Source organism: Mustela nivalis (assembly GCF_964662115.1).
Source record: "Mustela nivalis genome assembly, chromosome: 16".
Lineage (NCBI taxonomy): Eukaryota > Metazoa > Chordata > Mammalia > Carnivora > Mustelidae > Mustela > Mustela nivalis.
The window spans coordinates 30146746-30168119 of record NC_139035.1 but is presented as its reverse complement, the minus strand read 5'-3'; the positions used below and the strand labels follow the sequence as shown (position 1 = coordinate 30168119).

At 51.2% G+C, this 21374-nt stretch overlaps 1 protein-coding gene across 2 annotated transcripts in view; it reads left to right on the top strand.

The window, feature by feature from the left end:
• Positions 1 to 21374, top strand: part of CNIH3 (cornichon family AMPA receptor auxiliary protein 3) — a 90219-nt gene that overhangs the window by 38654 nt on the left and 30191 nt on the right. Inside the window, exons 2-3 of one of the 2 annotated variants that reach the window (XM_082704518.1) lie at positions 8779 to 8847; positions 12404 to 12451. In XM_082704518.1, coding sequence (XP_082560644.1) covers positions 8779 to 8847; positions 12404 to 12451 — 117 coding nt within the window. The remainder of the gene's footprint in view (positions 1 to 8778; positions 8848 to 12403; positions 12452 to 21374) is intronic. The other variant, XM_082704519.1, reaches the window with a different exon arrangement.

Sequence of the window (21374 nt, the reverse complement as noted above, 5' to 3'; positions counted from 1 at the left end):
ATAAAAAAGAATGAAATTTTGCCATTTGCAGTAACATGGATAGAGCTGGAGATTATAATGCTAAGTATAATAAGTCGGAGAAATATGATCTTACTCATACGTGGAATTTAAGAAACAGAACAAGCAAGGAAACAGAGAGACAAACCAAGAAAGAGACTATTCACTCTAGAGAACAAACTGGTGGTTACTAGAGGAGAGGTGGGTTGGGGGGGTGGTGAAACGGGTGAAGCGGATTAAGACTACACTTAGAATGAACATTGAATAACGTGGAGAATTGTTGAATCACTCTATTGTACACCCGGAACCAATAATACATTGTATGTTAAGTATACTGGATTTGAAAAAAAAAAAAAAACAACTAAAAAGAAAATAAAAATAAATCAGCGACTTCGAGTTAAAGCAGGTTTTATCCACCATAACGTGGGTGGGCCTCATCTAATCAGCTGAAGGCCAGAATAGAACAAAAGACTGACCTCCCCTGAGCAAGAGGGGGTCTGCTGTGGTGGCTTTCAGACTGGTGCTGCAGCATCAGTTTTCCTGTGTCCTCAGGCTGCTGGTCCACCCTGCAGATCTTTGATTAGCCTTTGTAACTGCACCAGCCAATTCTCATGGGAATGCTGACTAAAATAGAGATGAGATGGGGGTGAGGTTAGGGCAAGACCCCCCTCTGCTGGTCTGAAATATTTTTCTTTTCTAAGCTCTTGGCCAGGTAGGATTAAGCAATTTATTTGATGGAGAGCCCTTAGCAAGTAGAGGTGTGCATGCTAAGCCTGCTGTGTCATGCCTCATGGGGCAACTCATACCGATGGGTGCTTTAGTAAACCATTCTCACTCTCCAGTAGGAAGAGGTGAATCTGTGTGGCCTGACGGTAAAACACGGGGAAGAGAAATGGAGACATTGAGTGCAGGTTTAAGCCCTCCACCTTCTGCTGCACCCTTTCTAGAAAAGAAGGTGGGCAGTAGGTCAAGTGTCAGAGACATTTTTTCACAGGCCACGTGATGCCAGGAGCTGAGCCAGGACCAAGGAAGCAGCTGGTATCCATGAGTGTGGAGCCAAGTCTCTTTCTTCCTAGGGGCTGAGACATGTTGTAGCAAATCCTTAGAGCAGCTTAGGAGCAGTGATCAGGGACACTGGGACTCACAGCTGCACCAGTGTGACACGTAGAACCAGGACGAGACATTAAACCACATGCATGTCCCAAGCAGTCAAGTTGTTCCCATCCATCACCCCTCTCCTGTCCCATGGAGCTCCTGACCCTCACAGAGCCTTGGGCTGTGGTTTGTAGGAATTGCTGTGTTTGGGACAAAACATGACAAGGACACAAAAACCCGATTTGGGGGGCACCTGAGGGGCTCAGTCTGTTAAGTGTCTGCCTCTTGATCTCTGCTCAGGTCTTGATCTTGGGGATCTTGAGTTCAAGCCCCACACTTTGATCCAGTGGGAAGCCTGCTTAAAAAAACAAAACACACTGGACTTACTCTAAATCACATGTGCATTCTGAGTGTGGCTTGGGGCACATGTAAATCCCGCCTCCCTGGGGAAGTACTTTTTTTGGGTTAGCAATACTTCTTTCACACAAACATTTACTGGTGCAACCAAAGCCATTTCTTCCCGATGATGTCACAGCAGAGCTTTCAGACGTTGTGCAAATGGAGTGCCTTCACAGGCTCCCACTGCCTTGGTGGCTTTAAATGCCTGGTTCTGGAAGCTGGAAGTCTGGAGTCAAGGTGATGGTGGGCATCAAGGAGGGAAGAGCTCTCCTTCATCTTCCTGGCTGCTGGTGGTCCCCGACAAGCCATGCTGCCCCTTGGTTTGGAGTTGCAACACTGCAATGTTGTGTCCTTTTCTCTTTTAAGGACACCTTCCCTGGCTTTTGGGTCTGTAATTAGGTATGACCTCATTCTAACTGATGTATCTGGAGCCCCTGCTTCCAGATAAGACCAGGTCTGAGGACAAGACTTTGGGTAGGGGGCATCCTCTAGCTCACAGCAGGGAGAAATCAAGAGAGGAACTTGGCCCAGGTGGCCTTACTGTCTGTGGGGGTCTGAGCACAGACCCTGCAGCTGGATGGGACAGTAGGCAGAAATTCTGGGGGTCCCAGCCACGTGCCCTCTTCCACTAGAAAACTGTGGCCTGCTTTTCCCAACGTCCCGTGGCTTTCCGAGGTAGGGAAGCCAAATTCATCTGTCGCTTCCTGAGCTTGACAAGCCAGGATGCATGGTCTTTTCTCACTGCCTCTGAGTACTGACTTTTCACTGGGTCTGAAAATCACCAGCCCACCAGCACCTCCTGGGTGGGTGTGGTTGGTGCTGGGTTCACAAGCACTGACCTGTCACCGATGGCCCCTCGGTCATATCCAGACTGCTCCCTGGGTCAGGTTGAGAGGCCACAAGCAGCAGACGTGCTCCGTTCCACAAGCCACCCAGAGGCCACGGTGCCCGGGGACGAGGGGGTGGCTCGGCGACCCCAGGAGCCTACCTCACGGAGTGTGGCTACAGGAGCCCCGTGTGGTGGGATTCTGGACCTATCCCTGCTCTTGACCTCACCACCTGTTATCTCTCCATCAGTGGGCTGCGGCTGCTGTTGACCCTTCTGCCTCTCCCTGCTGTAGACCTTGATTCCCTTCTTGGAGCCTCTGCGGCCTTACTTCCTTCTGGAAGCTTCCATGTCCACCTCCTGGTCATTCAGATCTCTCAGATGATGCGATCCCTCCCTGGAGTCCTCCCTGATGTACCTCAGTTGTGTTTCTTCCTATCACCCCCTCCACAGTCCCCAGGATAAACCCTGTGACGACCGGGTCATAGCTCACTCACTGCTGTGTTCTGAGGCTAAGAACAGGGCTGGGCATGTTCAGGAAGTCAGCACCTCCTTCCTAGCCTGTCGACTGCGGAGAAACTACATGGGGTTGGGTGGAGCACAGGTGATTCTGGATCCCAGGACGGGTTCCAGGGGTAGGGTGTGCTGCTCACTCACCGTGCCCAGACTCGAGGGGCATACCTCTCCACGGTGCTCAGGGCGTGAGCCGATCGAATACTGCAGTGAGATAACATGACACAGACCCACGGTCCCGAGGGCTCACCCACGTAAGAGCTTTCAGAAGCCAGAGGGCACTGTGGAGTGGAGGCAGGGGAGAGAATGTTCCAGAGAAGAGGCTTCTCCTAATGCTGAGCTCTTGGTGGGGCAGCCCTGGGGACTCATTAGCTCCTGCAGGTTGAGATTTCAGCCGTTTTCTTACTCTTCCAGGGAGGCTTTGCTGCAGTCCAGCACGGTTATTTTTAGCAAATAACTGTTTCAGGCAAGCACGGTAATTTTTAATCGCCTGGTTATCCATGCCATGGGCCTGAAGAAGGAAGGCTCCTTGAGATGCTTCTGGAGTATTTCTGTGTTTCCCCACCTCTTGAGGTGGGTCCCTGCTGCTCCTGCCTGACACTAGGGGCTGATTTGCTGCTGGGAGGGGGTGTCTCTAGCCCGGGGGAGGCCCCTCATGGGGGCTCCGGTGGACAGTGAGTCATTGCTCCATGACCTTGTGGAGGTTGGGGCTGGGGGCCGCTGGACCTTGGCGCCTAGTGTTGGCATAGACAAGGCTTGGTGTTCACAGAAATAGCCTCACACCACGTGCTTCCTCTGCTTGTGACCCCCTTTCTTCATGACTTGGCTGCAGACTCCCCCGGCCTGCCTTGGCCTCTCCTGAGCCTCCAGCTTGGCACACGTCCAGGTCCTGGCATCTGACCTCCTGTCTCCCTCTTGTCTTCAGCAAACCTCCAATTTCCACCCCAGGCCTTGCTTCTGCCCTGTCTGCCTGGCCCAGCCCAGGAGGTCCCAGGGTCTCTCCAGAGACCCTGGTCCTCGGCCGGTGGGAGAACCGCTCTTCTAGCTTTGTCCCTGCTCACCTGCAGCTGCCCTTTCCAGCCTTTGTCTATGCTCACTGGAACCTCCGTCTCAAGTCTGGTGAGAAAACAAGGAGAGGAGATGGCCTACGAGAGAAAGTGAAACAGCCAGGGGGCCCCTGAGTTCAAGTGCAGCCTGTAAACGTGACAGTTTTGATGAAATGGGCCAGTTCCTGCAAACTCTCAGAACTCGAGTTGACCCAAATAGTCCTACATCTATTACAGAAATTGAAGTTGTATCTTAATAAACCTTCCCATAGGGGCGCCTGGGTGGCTCAGTGGGTTAAGGCGCTGCCTTCCGCTCGGTCATGATCTCAGGGTCCTGGGATCAAGGCCCGCATCGGGCTCTCTGCTCAGCGGGGAGCCTGCTTCCTCCTTTCTCTCTGCCTGCCTCTCTGCCTGCTTGTGATCTCTGTCTGTCAAATAAGTAAATAAAATCTTAAAAAAAAAAATAAAATAAACCTTTCCATAAAGAGGGGCATCCGGGTGGCTCAGTTGGTTAAGCGTCCAACTCTTGATTTAGGCTCAGGTCATGATCTCATGATTGTGAGATGGAGCTTGGTGTTGGGCTCCATGCTCAGTGGGGCACGGGCTTGCGACTCTCACCACCCCCCGCCCCTTTCCCATCTTGTGCACACAGTTTTTCTTTCTAAATAAATCTTTAAAAAATCATAACCTTCCCATAAATAAAATGCTATTTAGAAAAAAAACTAGAAATATCTGTATAGCCTTAGGAGTTTTTAGATCCAACACCAGAAGTCTGATCAGTAAAAGAGAAAGAGATACATTGGTTAAACTGAAAAGTGGTAAGAAGACATTTGCTCTGAGAAACATGCTACTAAGAATGGACAGACAGTCCACACAGCAGAAGAAAATATTGCCAAATGATATATCTGACAAAGGACTTGCATCCAGAATATATAAAGAGTTCTCAAAAATCATCAATAAGAAAACAGCTTAAAAACAATAAGATGGAGAAATTATCTGAACACATGCTTCACCAAAGAAAGCATACACGGGGTGATTAAGCCCATGAAAAGATGCTCAACATCTCTGATTAGTCATTGGAGAAATGCAAATTAAAACAAGACACCTTTACACACCTATGGAAATGGCTGAAGTAGAAGAAATCCAAGCTGACACAGGGCTGGCAAGGATGCCAAGCTTCTTACTCATTGCTGGGGGGCAGTGCGCTGAGGTGGTGCAGCCTCTTGGGAAAGCAGTTTCTCGGCTCCTTATGAAGTTAAACACACAGCATGCACAGGGCCATGCCCACCGCACCACCTGTGTCTCCCGGGCTCGGACCCTGCTCAGGAGGTGGGGGGCTGGGAGACCATAAATGAGTGCTAAGAAGAGGGTGACCTAACTCTCACCTGTTCTGGAAGTTTTTTTTCCTTTCCTTTCCTTTCTCTTCTCTTCTTTCTTCCTTTAAGATTCTATGTATTTACTTACAGAGAGAGTTGGGGAGGGGGAGGGGCAGAGGGAGAGGGAGAATCTCACGCAGACTTTGCACTGAGCTTGGAGCCTGATGCTGGGCTCAATCTCATGACCGTGAGATCAGGACCTGAGCTGAAATCAAGAGTTGGACACTTAACCGACTGAGCCCCTCCAGGAGCCCCTGGACGCTTTCATTCCACAGACACAGTTCCTCATTCTGGATGTCCTTGGGATCCCGCTTCCTCCCCTCCCTGTGTCTTGGGAGGCAGAGCCTTGTAAAGCTAACTGCCCCGAGGTCAGCGTCAAGAGAAGCCTTGGTGTGAATCCTGGGGCCAGAGCAGTGATCCTGGGCAAGGACTGTAACTACTTTTGGTTTCAGCTTCTTGGCCTCTAAGACGGGGACAATAATAGTACCTACTTCACAGGGTGGCCGAAGGTTAAACAATCAGAAGCGTGCACTTGAAGCGCAGGGCCCCGGTGTGGCGAGTATGTAATAAACAAACAAGTTGTCACGTGAGCGAGGCATGGATTCGTGAGTGGTTCCGGGGAGGCCGGGGATGCTGAAGCCTCTGTCCTCCTTGTGCCCAGTGCCAGCACCGGCCCGGGAAACACTGCTGAGCGCCTGCTGTGTCACGGAGCTCTGGGGCCTTACTCCTTTCTTCACTCCTTCCTCCAGGCCTGGCCCTGGCTCTCAGAAGCACTCAGCAGCTCCGAGTCCCCAGGGTCCCCCCCATCCTTCACGCACCTTCACTCCAGACTCCCCAGGGTCCCCCCCATCCTTCACGCACCTTCACTCCAGACTCCCCTCCCAGCCCTGCACCGGGTTGAGGCAGGATGGAACTTGGACAGTCACAGCCACAGCTCAGGGTCTGACTCATTTCCTCCTGGGTTCCCTGCCTCTTTGGGCTGGCATGTGGAACACCCATGGTTGTGGGGTTCTAAAGCCATCCAGGGACTGACTTTAGGTTTCATCGAAATATGGCGAATTTTCTGTGTAATTGGATAAATAACAGGCTGAAGGGTTGCTGATGCCAGCCTCGTGGGATCAAGGAAGGGCGAACTTCAGGCTCTGCCCTGGTCTCTGATCAGTTCGCACCTGTGTCCGGGTGAACGTGGATGTGCATATCGAGGACATTAGGTTCATTTAGGATTTGTGCTTGGGAGATAGATCATATCTCAGCAGACTGGACTGATGGACCAAACCAAAGAGGGAGGAAGAGGGATAAAGAGGAATAAAGTTCGGTTCTTGCTCTTAGGCCTTCAAATCCAACAATGTGCATACAGAACAATGTGAATTATTAAGCTGAGTTTAATGAGCCCATGAGAAAGATCTGGGGCTTTTAGGCAGTGCCAGGTCAGAATGAAGCCAGGGCTGTGATATGGAAACAAAAAAGCTAATGTTATCAGGCTGCATTAACAGAGCCATAGGTTATAGAACAGAGGAGGTGATATATTTGCTCTCTGTGCTAAGCTGACTTCATCTAGAATGTGGCACTTATTTTTGACAGTCACATTTTAGTATGGACATTTCCAACCCATAATGCCAGCAGAGGGCAACCAGGATGACGAGACAGCTTAGTGCCAGTTTATAGAAAGGTTAGAGAGAGCTAGCTTAAAGAACAAAGATTTGCCAGGTTCAGGATAGCCGACAATACTTAAGGGGATTCCTTGTGCTACAGCGATTTGACTTATCCTATATGTCTCCAAAGCAGAGTTATATAACAGAACTTCCTGTGATGATGGAAATATTTTGTGTCTGTGCCATTTAGTAGCTACCAAACAGATGTGGTTTTTGAGCAAACAAAATGTGGAAGCTGAATTTTTTAATTGACCTAGCTAAAATTAAAATTTAAATGGCTTAATGTGGCTAACTTCTTGGATGGTAAGGCTTTAGAGGGAAAATAAAAGAGTAGACCAGGAGTTGGCAAGTTTTTTCCTGCAAAGGGCAAGAAAGTAACTATTTTGGGCCTTGTTGAGCATATAGTGTCTGTTGCAACAACTGGACTGTCCCATTGTAGTGGGAAAATACACATGGTGTAGCAAAGAATGAATGCATCTGTGTTCTAATAAAACTTTATTTATGGCAACTGAAATTTGAATATAACTTTTATATGTCACGAAATATTCTTCTTTTGATTTTTTTCAACGACTTAACAGGCATAAAGACCATTCTTAGCTCCCAAGTTGGACAAAAATGGGTGTCGGGCTGGATTTGGCTTTGTAGTTTGCTGACTCAGGCTTAGGATGTGGGCAGGATCTTCAGGGAGTCCTATGTAAGTGCGAGAAAGGGAGACAGTATTAATTAGAGGGAGCCAGGAACGGCCTGAGCCCCCTCAGTGAGAGGTGTGTTCTTGTCACTAACAGTTCAAGGACGGGCTAAGGCAGAAATACATCTACTTACTACAGGTTATACTAGAATTTTCCCCGAATTCTGGAGGAGTTTTGAAATCAGGATGACATGTGATTGCTTTAAAATTACACCTGCTTTATGCTGGGAACTAGGTTGTTTCCTCCACTGAGTACTTACTCTAAGCCTTGTGTTGTTGAGACAAGAGAGACACCTGTCCTCCATGCCGGTGCTCTCTGGCGAGCGGTGAGTCCAGAATGAAGTGGAGGACCCATGTCCAGTGACCCATCTGTGAAGATGGGACTGCTCAGGGCTGATTGTCCAGCCCGTGGACTGCTGGAGGTCAGGTCCTCTCCGTTGACGTCGACCCTGCTTTCTTGCCTTTTTCTTCTCCCTCTGTCCTGCCTTCTGTCCATCTCACTTCTGGTCAGCATCTCTGCCAAAATAAACACAAATAGAAAATAAACAGCTTCTTCATGCAAGGAGAAAAGTGGAAAGCGCCAGCTTGAAGTTTGAATTTCTTGTGCCTTTATCCACACCTGTACCTGCCGTCACCGTAATGGAGTTTGCTCCATGTCTTTATAAAGCTCGGGAAGCGTGTGAAGCCTTGAGGGCTTCACAACCATTGAGATAAATACCTTTAGCTTGCAACATTGTGTAAGTTTAAGTATACAATGTATCAATTTGATACAGGAATGTTGAGGAAGGTTCCCTTTGTAGGATTAGCTACCCTCTGTCCCCACACATAGTTATCACTTAAGAGCTCCTTTCTTGGTCAGTTTAAGGTTTAGAGTACAGTGTTGTATGTGTGCACTAGACTGCGTTAGGTCTGTAGGACTTCCCTGCCCCCTCATGGCAGGTGCGTGCCCTTGAACAGTATCTTGTCCTTTCCCTACTTTGGGGAGTTTGAAGCATAAGAAGACAGAGGAGGACCATCAGCCCCAGGTATCCATCACCAGCTTTGACGGCAACCACCTCCTGGCCATTCTTAGGTCACGGGTACCTTCTTCCTGCCTCCTATATCATTTTGAAGCAAATCTACAGGGAGACGTGGTGCACTGATTCACCTTTGAACTAACTTCTTGGTTCTGCACGTTCCATTTCAGATCATTGCCTTCGATGAGTTAAGGACGGATTTTAAGAGCCCCATAGACCAGTGTAACCCCGTTCACGCGGTAAGTAGCGGGTGTCAGAGGGGTGCAGGGTGGCGTCCAAGCGGGTTTCCAGGGCCCATGGAGGAGGGATATTCTGATGGGGGGAGTGGATAAAGTGCCTCATCTCCTGACTCAGGGCCGCTGGGGACCCCTCTCATTCTTGAGGTCCACCAGGTCCCGACATAGCATCTTGCAAAGTGAAATATTTTGATCCCAGGAAGCCAGGTGGGAAAGGTCTACTGTGCTCTGATGGTCGAGTCTTCAAGGCCTCGTGCTGGTGTTTCTGGTTATTCATCTTGAATAAGGAGAGAGGCTCCACGTCAGTCAGCCTGCTGGCAGGGTATGGGGCCCTTAGCGGCTGTCTGCCCGCTGCGCTTGGCCTGGTCTCTCAGAGGGAGACACACAGAGTGGGTGGACGTACAGAGACCCTGGGCCCATGTCCATATCCACCGCTCCTCTCGAGAAGCTCTGTGAGCCTGAGGTCAGCTTGTCTCCCACTGGAGAATCTGATGCTGTCTGGTCCTTGGCCCCAAGCTCAGCACGCGCTGATCTGACCATTCCATCTGGCTGCTGTCCCCGTGTGCCCTGGAGTGCACGGGGAAAGCAGCCTTGGCAGGAACAGGAGGAGGACCCTACTTCCAATGAATGGGCCAGGGACTGGAGGTCTGCCTGTCCCCAGAGCCCGTGTTCTTACCACCTGCCTTCTCAATGTTGTCTCTTTCAAACATTTGATTTTCTAATGCCTGATTTTATAATCCTTGGGCATCAGATTCTTTAGTTCTGTGAAATAGAGCCAAAGCCTTTCAAAGTTGATGGTGTGAAGCTGGAATTTGTGGCAAGTTGCAAGAATCTTTAAGATGCACTTGAAAACTGCTTAGGCTTCGTGACATGCACTTGGCATTAAAATCCATTTTGTTTCCATCTGCCGGTCTCCCCATCACCCACCTGTGATGACTTGGCAGCACCAGGCCTGAAGGGTAACGCCCTCCCCTGGGTCTCATTTCTTCCTGGATATTTCGTGTTTGGCACTAGTGTCACACACCTGGCCCGTTGGTCCCCACCAGGTGTCCCGAGCTGCTCTAGTCTGAGGGAGCCTGCTTTCCCTCCTCCTATCCGGGTGCCCAGGCACACACTAGTGCAGACACGTGTCCTCTGCTCCATTCTGTCCTGCCAATTCAGCCCAGGTGATCGGCGAAACCAGAGATGGCTTTGTGGAGCCTCGTCCCTCCAGCCATGGCAAGTTCTGTCTTTCCGCCAGACGGAGTGGAGAATATAGGACTGACACGCATGCTTCTGGGGAAGCTCAGTGTGGGAACGAAGCCTGCACACAGTAGGCGCTCGGCCTGCACATAGTACGTGCTCACAGTGGGGAGAATGCGGTGTAGCATGAAGGCTGGGTCTCAGCTCTTCACTCTTATCATGAAAGCCACACTTCTAACTGGGTAATGACTTAATCAAGGAGCTTGGACCCTGCCAGCCATGGACAGACTGAAGTCTCCCTGGGATGTCTCATTAACTCATGTGCAAGGTCTTTTGGGCTCTGTAGAGCCCCCGAATCTGCGTCTCCATCTCAGGTGGCTTGGAGAAGCTACTGCACCGGTTGGTGACCCTGCTTTAGGTGGACTTACCTTACAAACAGTTGCTCTACAAATGAGCCCCAGGCTCACTGGCTCTGGGTCGGAGACCCCCTAGAGCTCCAAATCTTGTGGGGCCGTCGGGGTGGACCCCTTTCCAGGAGTTGAAAGGGAGGAGGAGGGCCTTGTTTTACTCGTAGCTTCTCATTTAGCCCTTCCCTTACCTTTACTAGTGGATCCTTTAGTATCCCTGTCAGGTAAGGGGAGCCACCAGACGACTAGCCTGTGGGGAAGGAGTTAGTGCGTTCCCTATCCATGCCTGGCCCCTCACACCTTTCCCCTTACTCTCCATGTAGGCGGCCTCAATGCCCAGTGGTGTTGGGGTCTGTGTGTGCACATGTGTGTGGACACACATGAGGTTTGTTGCAGAGGACATGGTCTGTCTTCCCAGCCATGGGGACACTAATTTGTCCTGATGTGGGCTCTTTCCTCAGGGCTTAACAGATGCAAAGGAATCACGGTATGATTCAATTAGGGAAGCTCAAGTGGCCCAGCCACCTGTCTTCTTCAGATACGTGAGCAAGTTCATTTGCTTCACGTCCATGGTCACCAAATTGCGTTGTAATGAAGCATTGGCAGATGCTGCAGCTGTGCTCAGAGGGGCTTTGGAAAACAAGAAAGTCACTGCGGGAAAGGGGCAGAGGCAAGCAGTGTGTGTGTGACGTGACCATCACCTCCCGCCTGGATGCAGGCTCCTGTTCTCAGCCCTTGAGCCAGGCTCCGGGGATGGACTTCAATGTCTGGAAAACTCTTAGCCTGGGGGCACTGTTGGTGTCTAATTTAGTGGGATGATTCCTTCCTCTAAATGCCCTCACTTTAGAAAAATAGACTCAATGGCAGAGAACTTCCCTTACCTTAGACTCTAATCTGTGCTCTGGAGAAAGTGGGTGGGCAGTAATCCCGGGAGGGCTGACTCAGCCTCGAGGGCGCCCTGGGGTCTTTGTTGTCTTCTAACCAGAAGTTTGTACCTTTGACCCTCTCCAACCAGTTCTCTCTCCCCTGCTCCCTGTCTCTCATAACCACACACCTGATCTCCTTTTCCGTGAGTTTGCTCTGTTGTTGTTTTGTTTTGTTTTTAGATTCCATGTAGAAGCGAGATCATAAGGTACTTGTCTTTTTCGGGCTTATTTCGCTGAGTGAACCCTCAGGGTCCATCCTCGTAGTTGGCAATGGCAGGATTGCCTTCTTTTTATGGCTGAATAATATTCCTGTGTGCGTACTATGAGTGAGAGAGTCTACTGTAATGTAGTACGCTATGGTGTGTATTTATGTATACATACACAACATTTTCCTTGCCCATTAGTGCATCCAGGGACACTCAGGCCGTTATAAATGTTGTTGCCATGAACACAGAAGTGCAGATACCTTTTCCAGACAGTGACTTCATCCCCTCCAGGTAGACATCTGGAAGTAGAATTGCTGGATGATACAGTAGTTCTGTTTTTTAACTCTCTGAGGAAATTCCCGAATGTTTTCGTAGCAGCCACCCCAATTTCCATTCCCAGCAATAGCACATGAGGGTCCCCTGTCCTCCACGTCCTCGGCGGCACCTGTTGTCTCTTGTCTTGTGGGTAACAGCCATTCTGACAAGTGTGAAGTGACCGCTCACTGCGATTTTGATCTGCATTTCCCTGATCGTCAGTGACCACCACCTTTTCATGTACCTGCGGCTAGCTGTATGTCTTCTTTGGAAAAATACCTGTTCAGATCCTCTGCATATTTTCATTTGGATTATTTGTGTTTTTTTTGGTTGTTGTTGTTGTTTGTTGTTTTTGCTATTGAGCGCTATGAGCAAAAACTCTGGTTAGGAGCTGCTGGGAGGGAGCCTGCAGGCCTCAGGGGGGTTCTGCCTCCTCTCCCAGGGGCGGACTGTGGGGGCTGCTCACGTTCCTTCAGCAGAGCATCTAACCTCCCCTCTTCTTCTTTCCTGTGCACCCCGATAGAGGGAACGGCTGAGGAACATCGAGCGCATCTGCTTCCTCCTGAGAAAGGTCAGTGTGGGAGCTCCACGCCTGGGGATGGATGGTCCCATGGGCGTGGCTGGTCACCCAGTGGAAGGGGCAAGTGAGGCTCAGTGCCTGCTCCGGCGCTGTCTCCCCGAAAAGGCAAATGGCAGGGGAGGGGATGGGGGGAGCAACGGAGCCTTATGTTGGTTGGAAACCTCCAGAGATAAAAGGAGCTCATTAGAAGGGTGGCCATCAATCAAAGTGACAGGCAGTGCTGGATATTTACAGGTGCCCTCTGGTTGGACTTAGAGGTTCTTTCCTTTCTCATGATGATGGATGACATTTCCAGCTCAGGTTCCCTCGCAGCCTTTGTTCCTGGCTGGTGCTGCACTCAGGGACATTTTAAACTAGATGGTGGGTTTCCTTTGAGGTTTCAGCCTGCCACTCAGCTTTGCAGTCTGATGGACAGTGTCACTGGGAGTGTTTTACGACCAGGACGGGAAATGTTGTTGAAGGGGGAGCCAAGCATTGGGAGAGTTGTTTGAATGGATGGGTGGTCAGTCACAGTGGCCCTAAGTGTGTCTGGGAAGCGTGCGTGTACATGCACAGTCACGTGTGCACGCACTGTCATGTGTGCATGCACGGTCACATGTGCACGCATGGTCACGTGTGCACATGCAACTCACACTTGGTTTTTAGCATGCCTCTCTGACATAACCAGGGAGGCCCTGCGGCAGAGCAACTGCTGCTCCCCAGTCAGGCCCGTGCCTGCTTTCTGCGGCAAAGTGCAGGGAACAGCTGCTGGCAGGTCAAGGAAGCAGGGCCCATTGCCTGGAACCAAAGGACATCCCCAGTCTCTGTTCAAAGCACATGGGACATGGGGAAGCCATCTGTCAACCCAGAGACTAAGGTGAATAGGAGAGAAACAACTACCCTGCCAACATTAATGGAGGACAATAACTGCTCTTTTGAATTTTTTTCTCTACTTCCATAATGGCACCTTTCATGGGAGGAGCGAGCTTAATGAAGCAGTTACTTATTTTCCCAGCTACTTACTTGTCCATTCATGTTTTCCTGGACCCTCGGTGTGGCAGAGTTCCCCAGCTGGTGGGTTGCAGCAGGGAGAGGTGGTCAGATAAGGAAAATACATGTGAAAAATATTAGCAATCCAGAGAAGAGGATGATGTAAGAAAACACATGACATTTGGTTTTAAGGGCAATTCATGAATTTGTCAGTTATTTTCCCTCGTCGTATCTTGGACACCAGTAACCCCTTTAGCTTCCAGTTTGACCCCTAAGTGTCTGTCACGATTCCTCCCTTCCTTCTGTCCTGAATATGCCTCCCGGATTCTCCTGCAGGGTAATAATCCGTACCCATCTCATGAGTCTGGCTCACCCTTCAGCACGGACTCTGGCTGAACAGTGGCAAGTGGCTGCCTCTGCCAGGCTCCTCCTTATAGCCCAAGGTCAAAGCCGAGGCCATGAAAGAACAGAGGCTGGGCAGGAATTAGCATTACCATTTGCAAATTTACAGACAGTTTGCATAAATTTCTATCAACAGTAGATGGAGGCATTTTGTTCCAGGAAACACACTCCAAGTACCTTTTTTTGTTTCTTGTTCTTTTCATGTGGTCCTTCCCTGCCATGCCATGGCCTCTACTGCTCTGGTGCATGCAGATGCAGATGCTGTTCCTCGTTAGCGGTAAACATCAGGGAGGAGGGCCCATGGTAGACACATGAGGACAGGAAACACTGACTTCAAGTTCTTAGGTATCACAGCTGTGCCCGATTGCGTGTCCTGTGCTGCTTGAGAACCGAGCCCGAAACATGTACATTTACTATATTTTACTATATTTACTACTTACATCAGATTCGTATTTTTTAAAATCACATGTAACTCTTTTTTTTTTTTTAAGATTTTATTCATTTATTTGACAGAGAGAGATCACAAGTAGGCAGAGAGGCAGGCAGAGAGAGAGAGGAGGAAGCAGGTTCCCTGCTGAGCAGAGAGCCCGATGCGGGACTCGATCCCAGGACCCTGAGATCATGACCTGAGCCGAAGGCAGCGGCTTAACCCACTGAGCCACCCAGGCGCCCCAATCACATGTAACTCTTTATTGCATTTGCCATTGACCTGGCAGGTCCCTAACTGACAGCTTCTCCTACCTTGTCCACTCCCGCTGCCCTCCTTGGGGTCTATGCGGTAACCTGACCCGCGTCTGCTCCCTGCCAGCTCTGAGCCCTTCCATGGGAGAGGCGGTGGGGTATGCAGGCTTCTGCTGCAACTGGAGGCTGTCCCTGCCCCTGATTATCCATCCAGCCCTCGGTGAAACTCTAACTCGGGGGCGGTGAGAACAGAGCCCTCCCCGTGCACCTGCTTTGAGATTCAGCCAGAGGGTACAGGTGTGTGAGCCTCTGAGCTGCCCCACGTCTCCTGTCACCTGACCCTCGGCGGCTGCCAGGAGTGCCCTGTGACATCCCTGTGTGCATGGCCAGTGCCGAGGCAGGTGAGGTGGCCCGTGGCCGGTGGCCTCCCCAGCTGGAGCCCTTGCCGGGGACGTGGGGAGGGCCAGCAGGTCTGGTAGCCCCGCCACCTTCTGGGAACTGTACCTTCCAAGAAATTTCTTGGAACTTGTCCCCCAAACACCCAGAATGTGATGTATCTCCGCGGCTGATTGTTGCTAAACCACCTCCTCAGCTTTCTCGGGAGGAAGGAAGGGATTTTCAAAGTGGATCCGTTTTTAGCTCTCTAATTATCAGAAAATGTGTTCTCCGGGTAATTGTCTGAACTGTAGGATTCTCGCGTCAACGTATGCGTGGGATTCATTTTCCGTGGCAAGAGCCACTTCACATGCTGCTCTCCCGCTGGAGCGGGACGTGGGCTCTGTGGGTCGTGGTGGAGGACAGCTTGGGAGCTGGACTCCTCACGGGCTCCTGGAGGAGGAGGCTGACCTGCGGGGGGACGGCCCAGCTGTGTCTCCCCCTTCAGGAAAGGGTTGGAGGGAAGGAGCTGATATGGAGACCCAGGTTGGCGTGAGAAGCAGCAGGCTTCGTGAGCAGGGCTCACCAGAGCCTGGACTTGGTTGTCCCTGGGGGCCCATGAAATGTCACCTTCCTCGGGCCACATCAGACAACAGTCTGTGACGGTTTTGTGTGGGCTGAGCCTGCCCGAGGGGGAAGGGACTCTGCGGCAGAATTTGGGATGTCCCTTCTGGCTTTGACTCTTAGGTGTATCTCCAACTTGCCCCCCAAACTCCACAAGCGCGTCTCCAACCACGCTGTGGGTTTCTGATATTTGTGGGGGTGGGTGAATAAAACCCCTGGTGGGTGAATAATTCTCCCATCCTCCATTGAACAGTTGCCTTGGGACATGGAGGAGGAGGAGGAGTGCATGGGCCTGGGGGTCTGGGGTGTCAAGTTCCCTGGGATATAATCAGGCTGGTGGGAGGGGGCGGGTGTGCCAGCTTTTAATCTGGAAAGAACAGGGTGGTTTTAAGGCCACGCGTGTTACCACTAGTGACCACCTGTGCCGCTCCCCCTTCATACTTAACCTGAAACACACCTGCGGGGCCGGAGACAGCAGCATGGGGTGAGGTACACCTGAACACCGTGAATCCCAGGTCCCCTGCAGGAGTTCCACGATGAGGTCCCGCCAGCGGGGTTGGAGGAGGTGGGGAGTGGTGAGGACCTGGTTTCAGCACAGAGCCCGTTTGGCGAGGAGGAAGATCACACTGTTGATCCCAATTCTTCCCCCTCCCCTGTGTCAGTGGGGTCATGTGCGTCTGCATGGGTCCCATCCCTGAAGTTAGCCCTGCCTGTACCCATGACCTTCCCATGTGATTGCGCAGGTCCCCTCCCCCACACTCATGTTGGGCCGGCCATGTGTGCTGCTGTCTTCAGAGTCCTGGGTGTCCCTGCTGTCTTGAACTTCTGACACCACCAAGGTCAACCCACTGGTGCAAGGAGCCTGGGAGGCAGACCCCAGCGTACCTGGAGCTCAGAGCCCTTTAGATGCACGAGCAAGTATGACTGATTATCACTGAATTTAGGAATGATTTGTTATGCAGCCTTATTAAGGCAATGGCTCACTGTTATGCAGCCTTATTAAGGCAATGGCTGTAAGCATGTGCTACTTACATAAGGGGGAGATTCTTTTTAAAAAAAGTGATTGTGTCCTGCGCCTGTAGACATCAGCTGTTTGCTGACTCTACACATTTATAAATGGAAGGCTTCAAACTCTGCCCTCATTTCTTTGACCTCAGAGGAGGCTACTGAATGCATTAACGGACTGGAACCGAGAGAAAGACCCACGTCGCTTGGGATCACAATGTTTGTCATGCATTAGCTACTTGGAAGAAGAGCGAAGATGGTCCTTTTTTCTCTAATCCCTGCCATAAGGGACTGACTTGTTTTCCAGCCTTTTTGGTGGCTGGTGCAGTTCTTCCTGCGGGGTTCTGGAGGGAGTGGTGTATTTTATTTGAGAGATGTAATGCAGTGAAAAGGGGCATGCAAACTTAGTGACCATAGACAGGCCGTCCTTGACTCAGAAATCTTCCAGATCTGAATTCTCTATTGGCTGGAGGGTTTCTAAAGCGTGACGGGTCTGAGAGCTGCTGACATTTCCTGAGTGACCACTGTCTGCCTTTAAAAGAAAGAACTGGGACCCCACTTGATAGATGAGAAGCTGGGGCGTGGAGACGTTTACCTCCAGGGTCTCAAGCTTCCCAGGTCAGTGGAGCTGGGATCTGAAGACAGGTCTGATCAGAATCCACATTTTTAATCCCCAAATTGGGGAAATTGTTGGTTCTCTGAAACATGCACCCTGTGAACCTGAGCTCCGGTAACATCGCTGGGCTGTTTCAAGGGAAGATACAAGACCCTGAAGCCACAGAGGGCCGAGGGGGCCCTGTCCTGGGCTGGCTTGTCGGGATGGGGCCCAGTGGAGTCCTCCAAGACTCTTTTCTATTTCCATTTAACTTCTTGTTAGGTTAGTTCACCCCTGGAGAGAATGTTTGAAGAGAAGTAAAAATATCCTGGAACAACACTTGCAACCAGTTCAGAAACTGTGTCTCATGTATAATGTATTTCCAGTCACTTTCTGTGGCAAAGTCCTTGTTAGTCACAGGGGAAGATGGAACATTTTACGTGCTGTGTGAACAGGGGTGCTGTCACGGAGGTGCTGAACCCTAAGTCGGGGGGTGGGGGGAGCAGGAGCCCTGTCCTCCCTTCCCTCTGCTCCCAAGGCCACCGCAGGACCCGCAGAGGACCCTGCAGCAGCTCTGACTCCTCCGGCCCAAGGCTGGTTGGCCCTGTCTTTCTGAGTTCTTCATTATGATGATAATAGAGGATTAAGCCAGTTTCCATTTTTGGTGGGTCCTTGGGTCACCTGGTTGGCTCCCCCCATGTTGGTTGGGCTTAAGGGAAAAGGGGGTGTTTGTTCTGCTCCTTCCTGGTCCTCCAGCATGTGCCCAGGCCCTTCTTGTGGTGTCACAGAGAAGCTGCGGGAGGCTTGGAAACACTTCAAGATTCGATTTGCATCAGATCTGCTGGTGTCCTGTTGGCTGAAGCGAGTCACATGACCAAGGCCAGGTTATTGGTCTGAAAGTGCCTCGGGAGCCTCCCAGGTGTGAGCAGAGGGCAGCGAGGGCCTCAGGAGAAAGGCAGGCCGCTCCGGCTGGCAGGTGGCCGGCTTCACAAGTGAGGGGATGGACACGTGGCGCTTGTCTTGGGAAGCCACGAGATGAATAGATCTCTGCATCCACCCACCGAGTTTTAGAAGTTTATAAAGAGCCTTAATGGGGTCTAGTCCCATGGACAGTTCACATAGTCCCAGCACCACATCTGTCTGAAGGCTATCCCGCTGTGGGGGGGGGGGCTCCTGGGAACAGGGAAGACAGGACCCACATTCCAAAGACAGGGGAAGGGTTAGTGAGCCCTAATCACCAGGGTCCACCTCACGGGTCAACCGTTGATCATGTCCTCTCAGTGACCTTCCCTAACGCAGGGCAGGAGTGGGAGGGACTACGGACTTATAGGCAATGGTATGGATATAGTGAGCCTGTTCATTGGCACCATAATGGCACTATAATTCAGTCTACCACGTGTCTGTATGAAGGGGATTAAGATTCAGGGGTCTGGACAAGGAGACATCACCTGACTCCTGTTAGAAGAGCTTGCATCAAAAAGACACAGGATAACAAGTGTTAGTGAGGATATATGGAAAAGGGATCCCTCGTGCCCATCGATGGGAATGCAAACTGGTGCAGCTGCTCTGGAAAACAGGATGGTGGAACCTCAAAAGTAAAAAATAGAAATGCCCTATAGTCCAGCAATTCAAATTCAGGTTATCTATCCAAAGGAAGTGAAAACCTAAGTCAGGGAGACATGTGCACCCCTGTGTTCGTCGTGGCGTTATTTACAGTAGCCAAGTTGCAGAGACAACCCAAGCGTCCATCAATGGATGGATGGATAAAGAAGATGTGGTGTGTGGACACCAATGTCTTGTTCATCCTCAGGACCCCGGATTTTAGCACAATGTGGGACCCGAGGCTGATGTTCGGTATAGGACCAGGAGATGAAATTCTAAACCTGGAATCGACCTTCGAGTTCATCTGGCCAGACCCCTCATTTTCAGATGGGGAAACTGAGACCTGCGGGCTTAGTGGTGAGATGACCTCAGTGCCATATGTCTGGGCCGCTTAACTGGCATGGCCATGGCCCTTCTCTAAGAGTCCGAGGCCACCAAGGCTGGACAGAAAGGGACCCAGCTGTGAGCTCTGTGGGGCCGAGCTCAGGGCACTGGGCTGGGTACATCCCTACCTTGTGCCAGTGGCTGTTCCACTGTGAGCAGCATTTCCTCCCCATGAGTTCTGTCTTTCCCCCCCAGGCTACAATCCCTCACCCAGCTGACATCTGTTAGGCCTGGGAATGAGGCTGCCATGTTTATAGTCTGCAATTCCTGGCAGAAGTTGTGGAAAAGATTTTTGGTTATTTCAAAACTAGCCTTTCCCTTTCTCTGGTGCAAAGTGAGTGGTCTGTTCATGTAGATGCGGGAGACACAGGCAGTCTGACCGTCTGCAGGGGACTTGCACCTCTGCCTGTTCTTCTTGTCATGACAGCTATACAGAGGTCTTAGCTCACTTCTCCCAAAGAGGTGACCTCATCCATGCCATGGGTCTTAAAGGACTTCTCCATGGTTCTGTTTGCAAGCAGCCCTGGAAGCCAGCCATGTGCAGAAATCGGCAGTAGATCCATGTTATGGATTTGGATCCTGCATGTTTTTAGGCCAGGGCTGTGAACATGTTCCTGAGCTAGTGAGTGAGCCTAGTCAGCCGCCCAGCACCCTCCCAACACTGCAGCACGGCCTTGCTGTCTCCAGTGTGCATGCTACACCCAGGACTTCTACTTCCTGCCCACGGAGGACACTTACCACTGGCAGGACAGTTTTGTGATCTGTCTTGTGCAAAATCGTGTGCGAACATCATATCAGAAGCGGTAAACAATGCACTGCTTTATTGTGTCTATTATTAGTGGAAGTGGTGGTTCCTGACTACTTTGTGTGTCGAAATCCCCCATAAAGATCTTCTTCTTCTTTTTTTTTTTTTAAGATTTTTAAAATTTATTTGAAAGAGAGAGAGAGAGAGAGCGTAAGTAGGGGGAGGGCCAGAGAAGTGGATTCCCGCTTAGTAGGGAGCCTGACGTGGGGCTTGATACCAGGACCCTGGGATCATGACCTGAGCTGAAGGCAGACGCTTAACCGACTGAGCTCCCCAGGTGCACACCCTGCCCACGGTGGAGGTCTTCTAAGGTGCTCTGCTAGAAACCACTTCCAGAAGTTCTGCTGGAGGAGGTCTTGGGAGGGTTTTTTTTTTTTTTTTCTTTTCTGCTACAGAAAACTTTATTGTTTCCATGTGGTCTAGGGCTTGGGTGAGGGCCCCGGGGGTGGGTTAAAAAGCTGCCTCATGGCTGCAGGGAGAGGCTCAGACACAAGCTCAACATGGGGGTCCACTGGGGGACCCCAAGGGCTATGGGGCTCCAGAGGCACCTCATTGTGCCTGGGGGTGAGCCTTTCGAAGAGACGCTTGCTCAGTCTTGCCTGGGGGCCGCCTGGCTTCTGGATGAGCTCATCTGCTCATCTGGGAAGTCACAGAGATGGGGTTCTATGTAAGCAGAACCCAGGCACATTGATCCTACAAGGGTCCAGTGCAGGCTCTTCTCTAGAACCCAGGCGGCTTCCGCGGTGTCCAGGGTCTGACCCCAGGGCTACACTGGTTCTCCTTTCAGGGCTCTCAGTGTCCACTTCTCCTCACACTTCTCCTCAGCCAGTTTGCGGGAGAAGTGGCCCACACCCTCCAGAGCCACGTCCTTCCGGTGCAAATAGAAGCCTGGAGAGAGGTGGGTGTGGGAGTAAGAGGCCCACGAGTGGACCAGGAGGTCGACAGTGGCGTCCGTGTCCATGGAATGACTCTGACGCATCTGGGAGCTCATGGCTGATGGGTTGTAAGAAACTCAAAATAAGACATTAAGTGGTTGCAGGGGCACAGGGTTGAAGCAGGAGACAGATCTGCGGGACCGTTGGACGTGCTGCCTGGGAGTCTTCTGCCCTGTTATTGGATAATGCCCCATAGGGGCGTCTGTGGGCAGCCATGCTGGAGGGACTTAGTGAGATGTTTCTGGTGATTTGAGTGGTTGGCAGATGTCCTGGGGATTCTCAAGCAGCTCCCAGGGTCTGGAGAACTATATCTGCTACGGAAGAGGGGAAGGAGAGATGAGCTTCTAGCCAGGGAGTGTGGCCATTGGCAGGCAGCCCTGGGCCTGAGGAGCAGCCCCGGCTCACTGTGTCCTTGGCCCTGCGTGGAGGGAATGTCTTCGAGGCCCCACGTGAGGAAGACTGGTTCCACTCCACTGAGGACGGCCAGCGACCCTTGTGGAGGTGGAGGGAGAGCCTTGAAACCGGCAGTGACCTTGA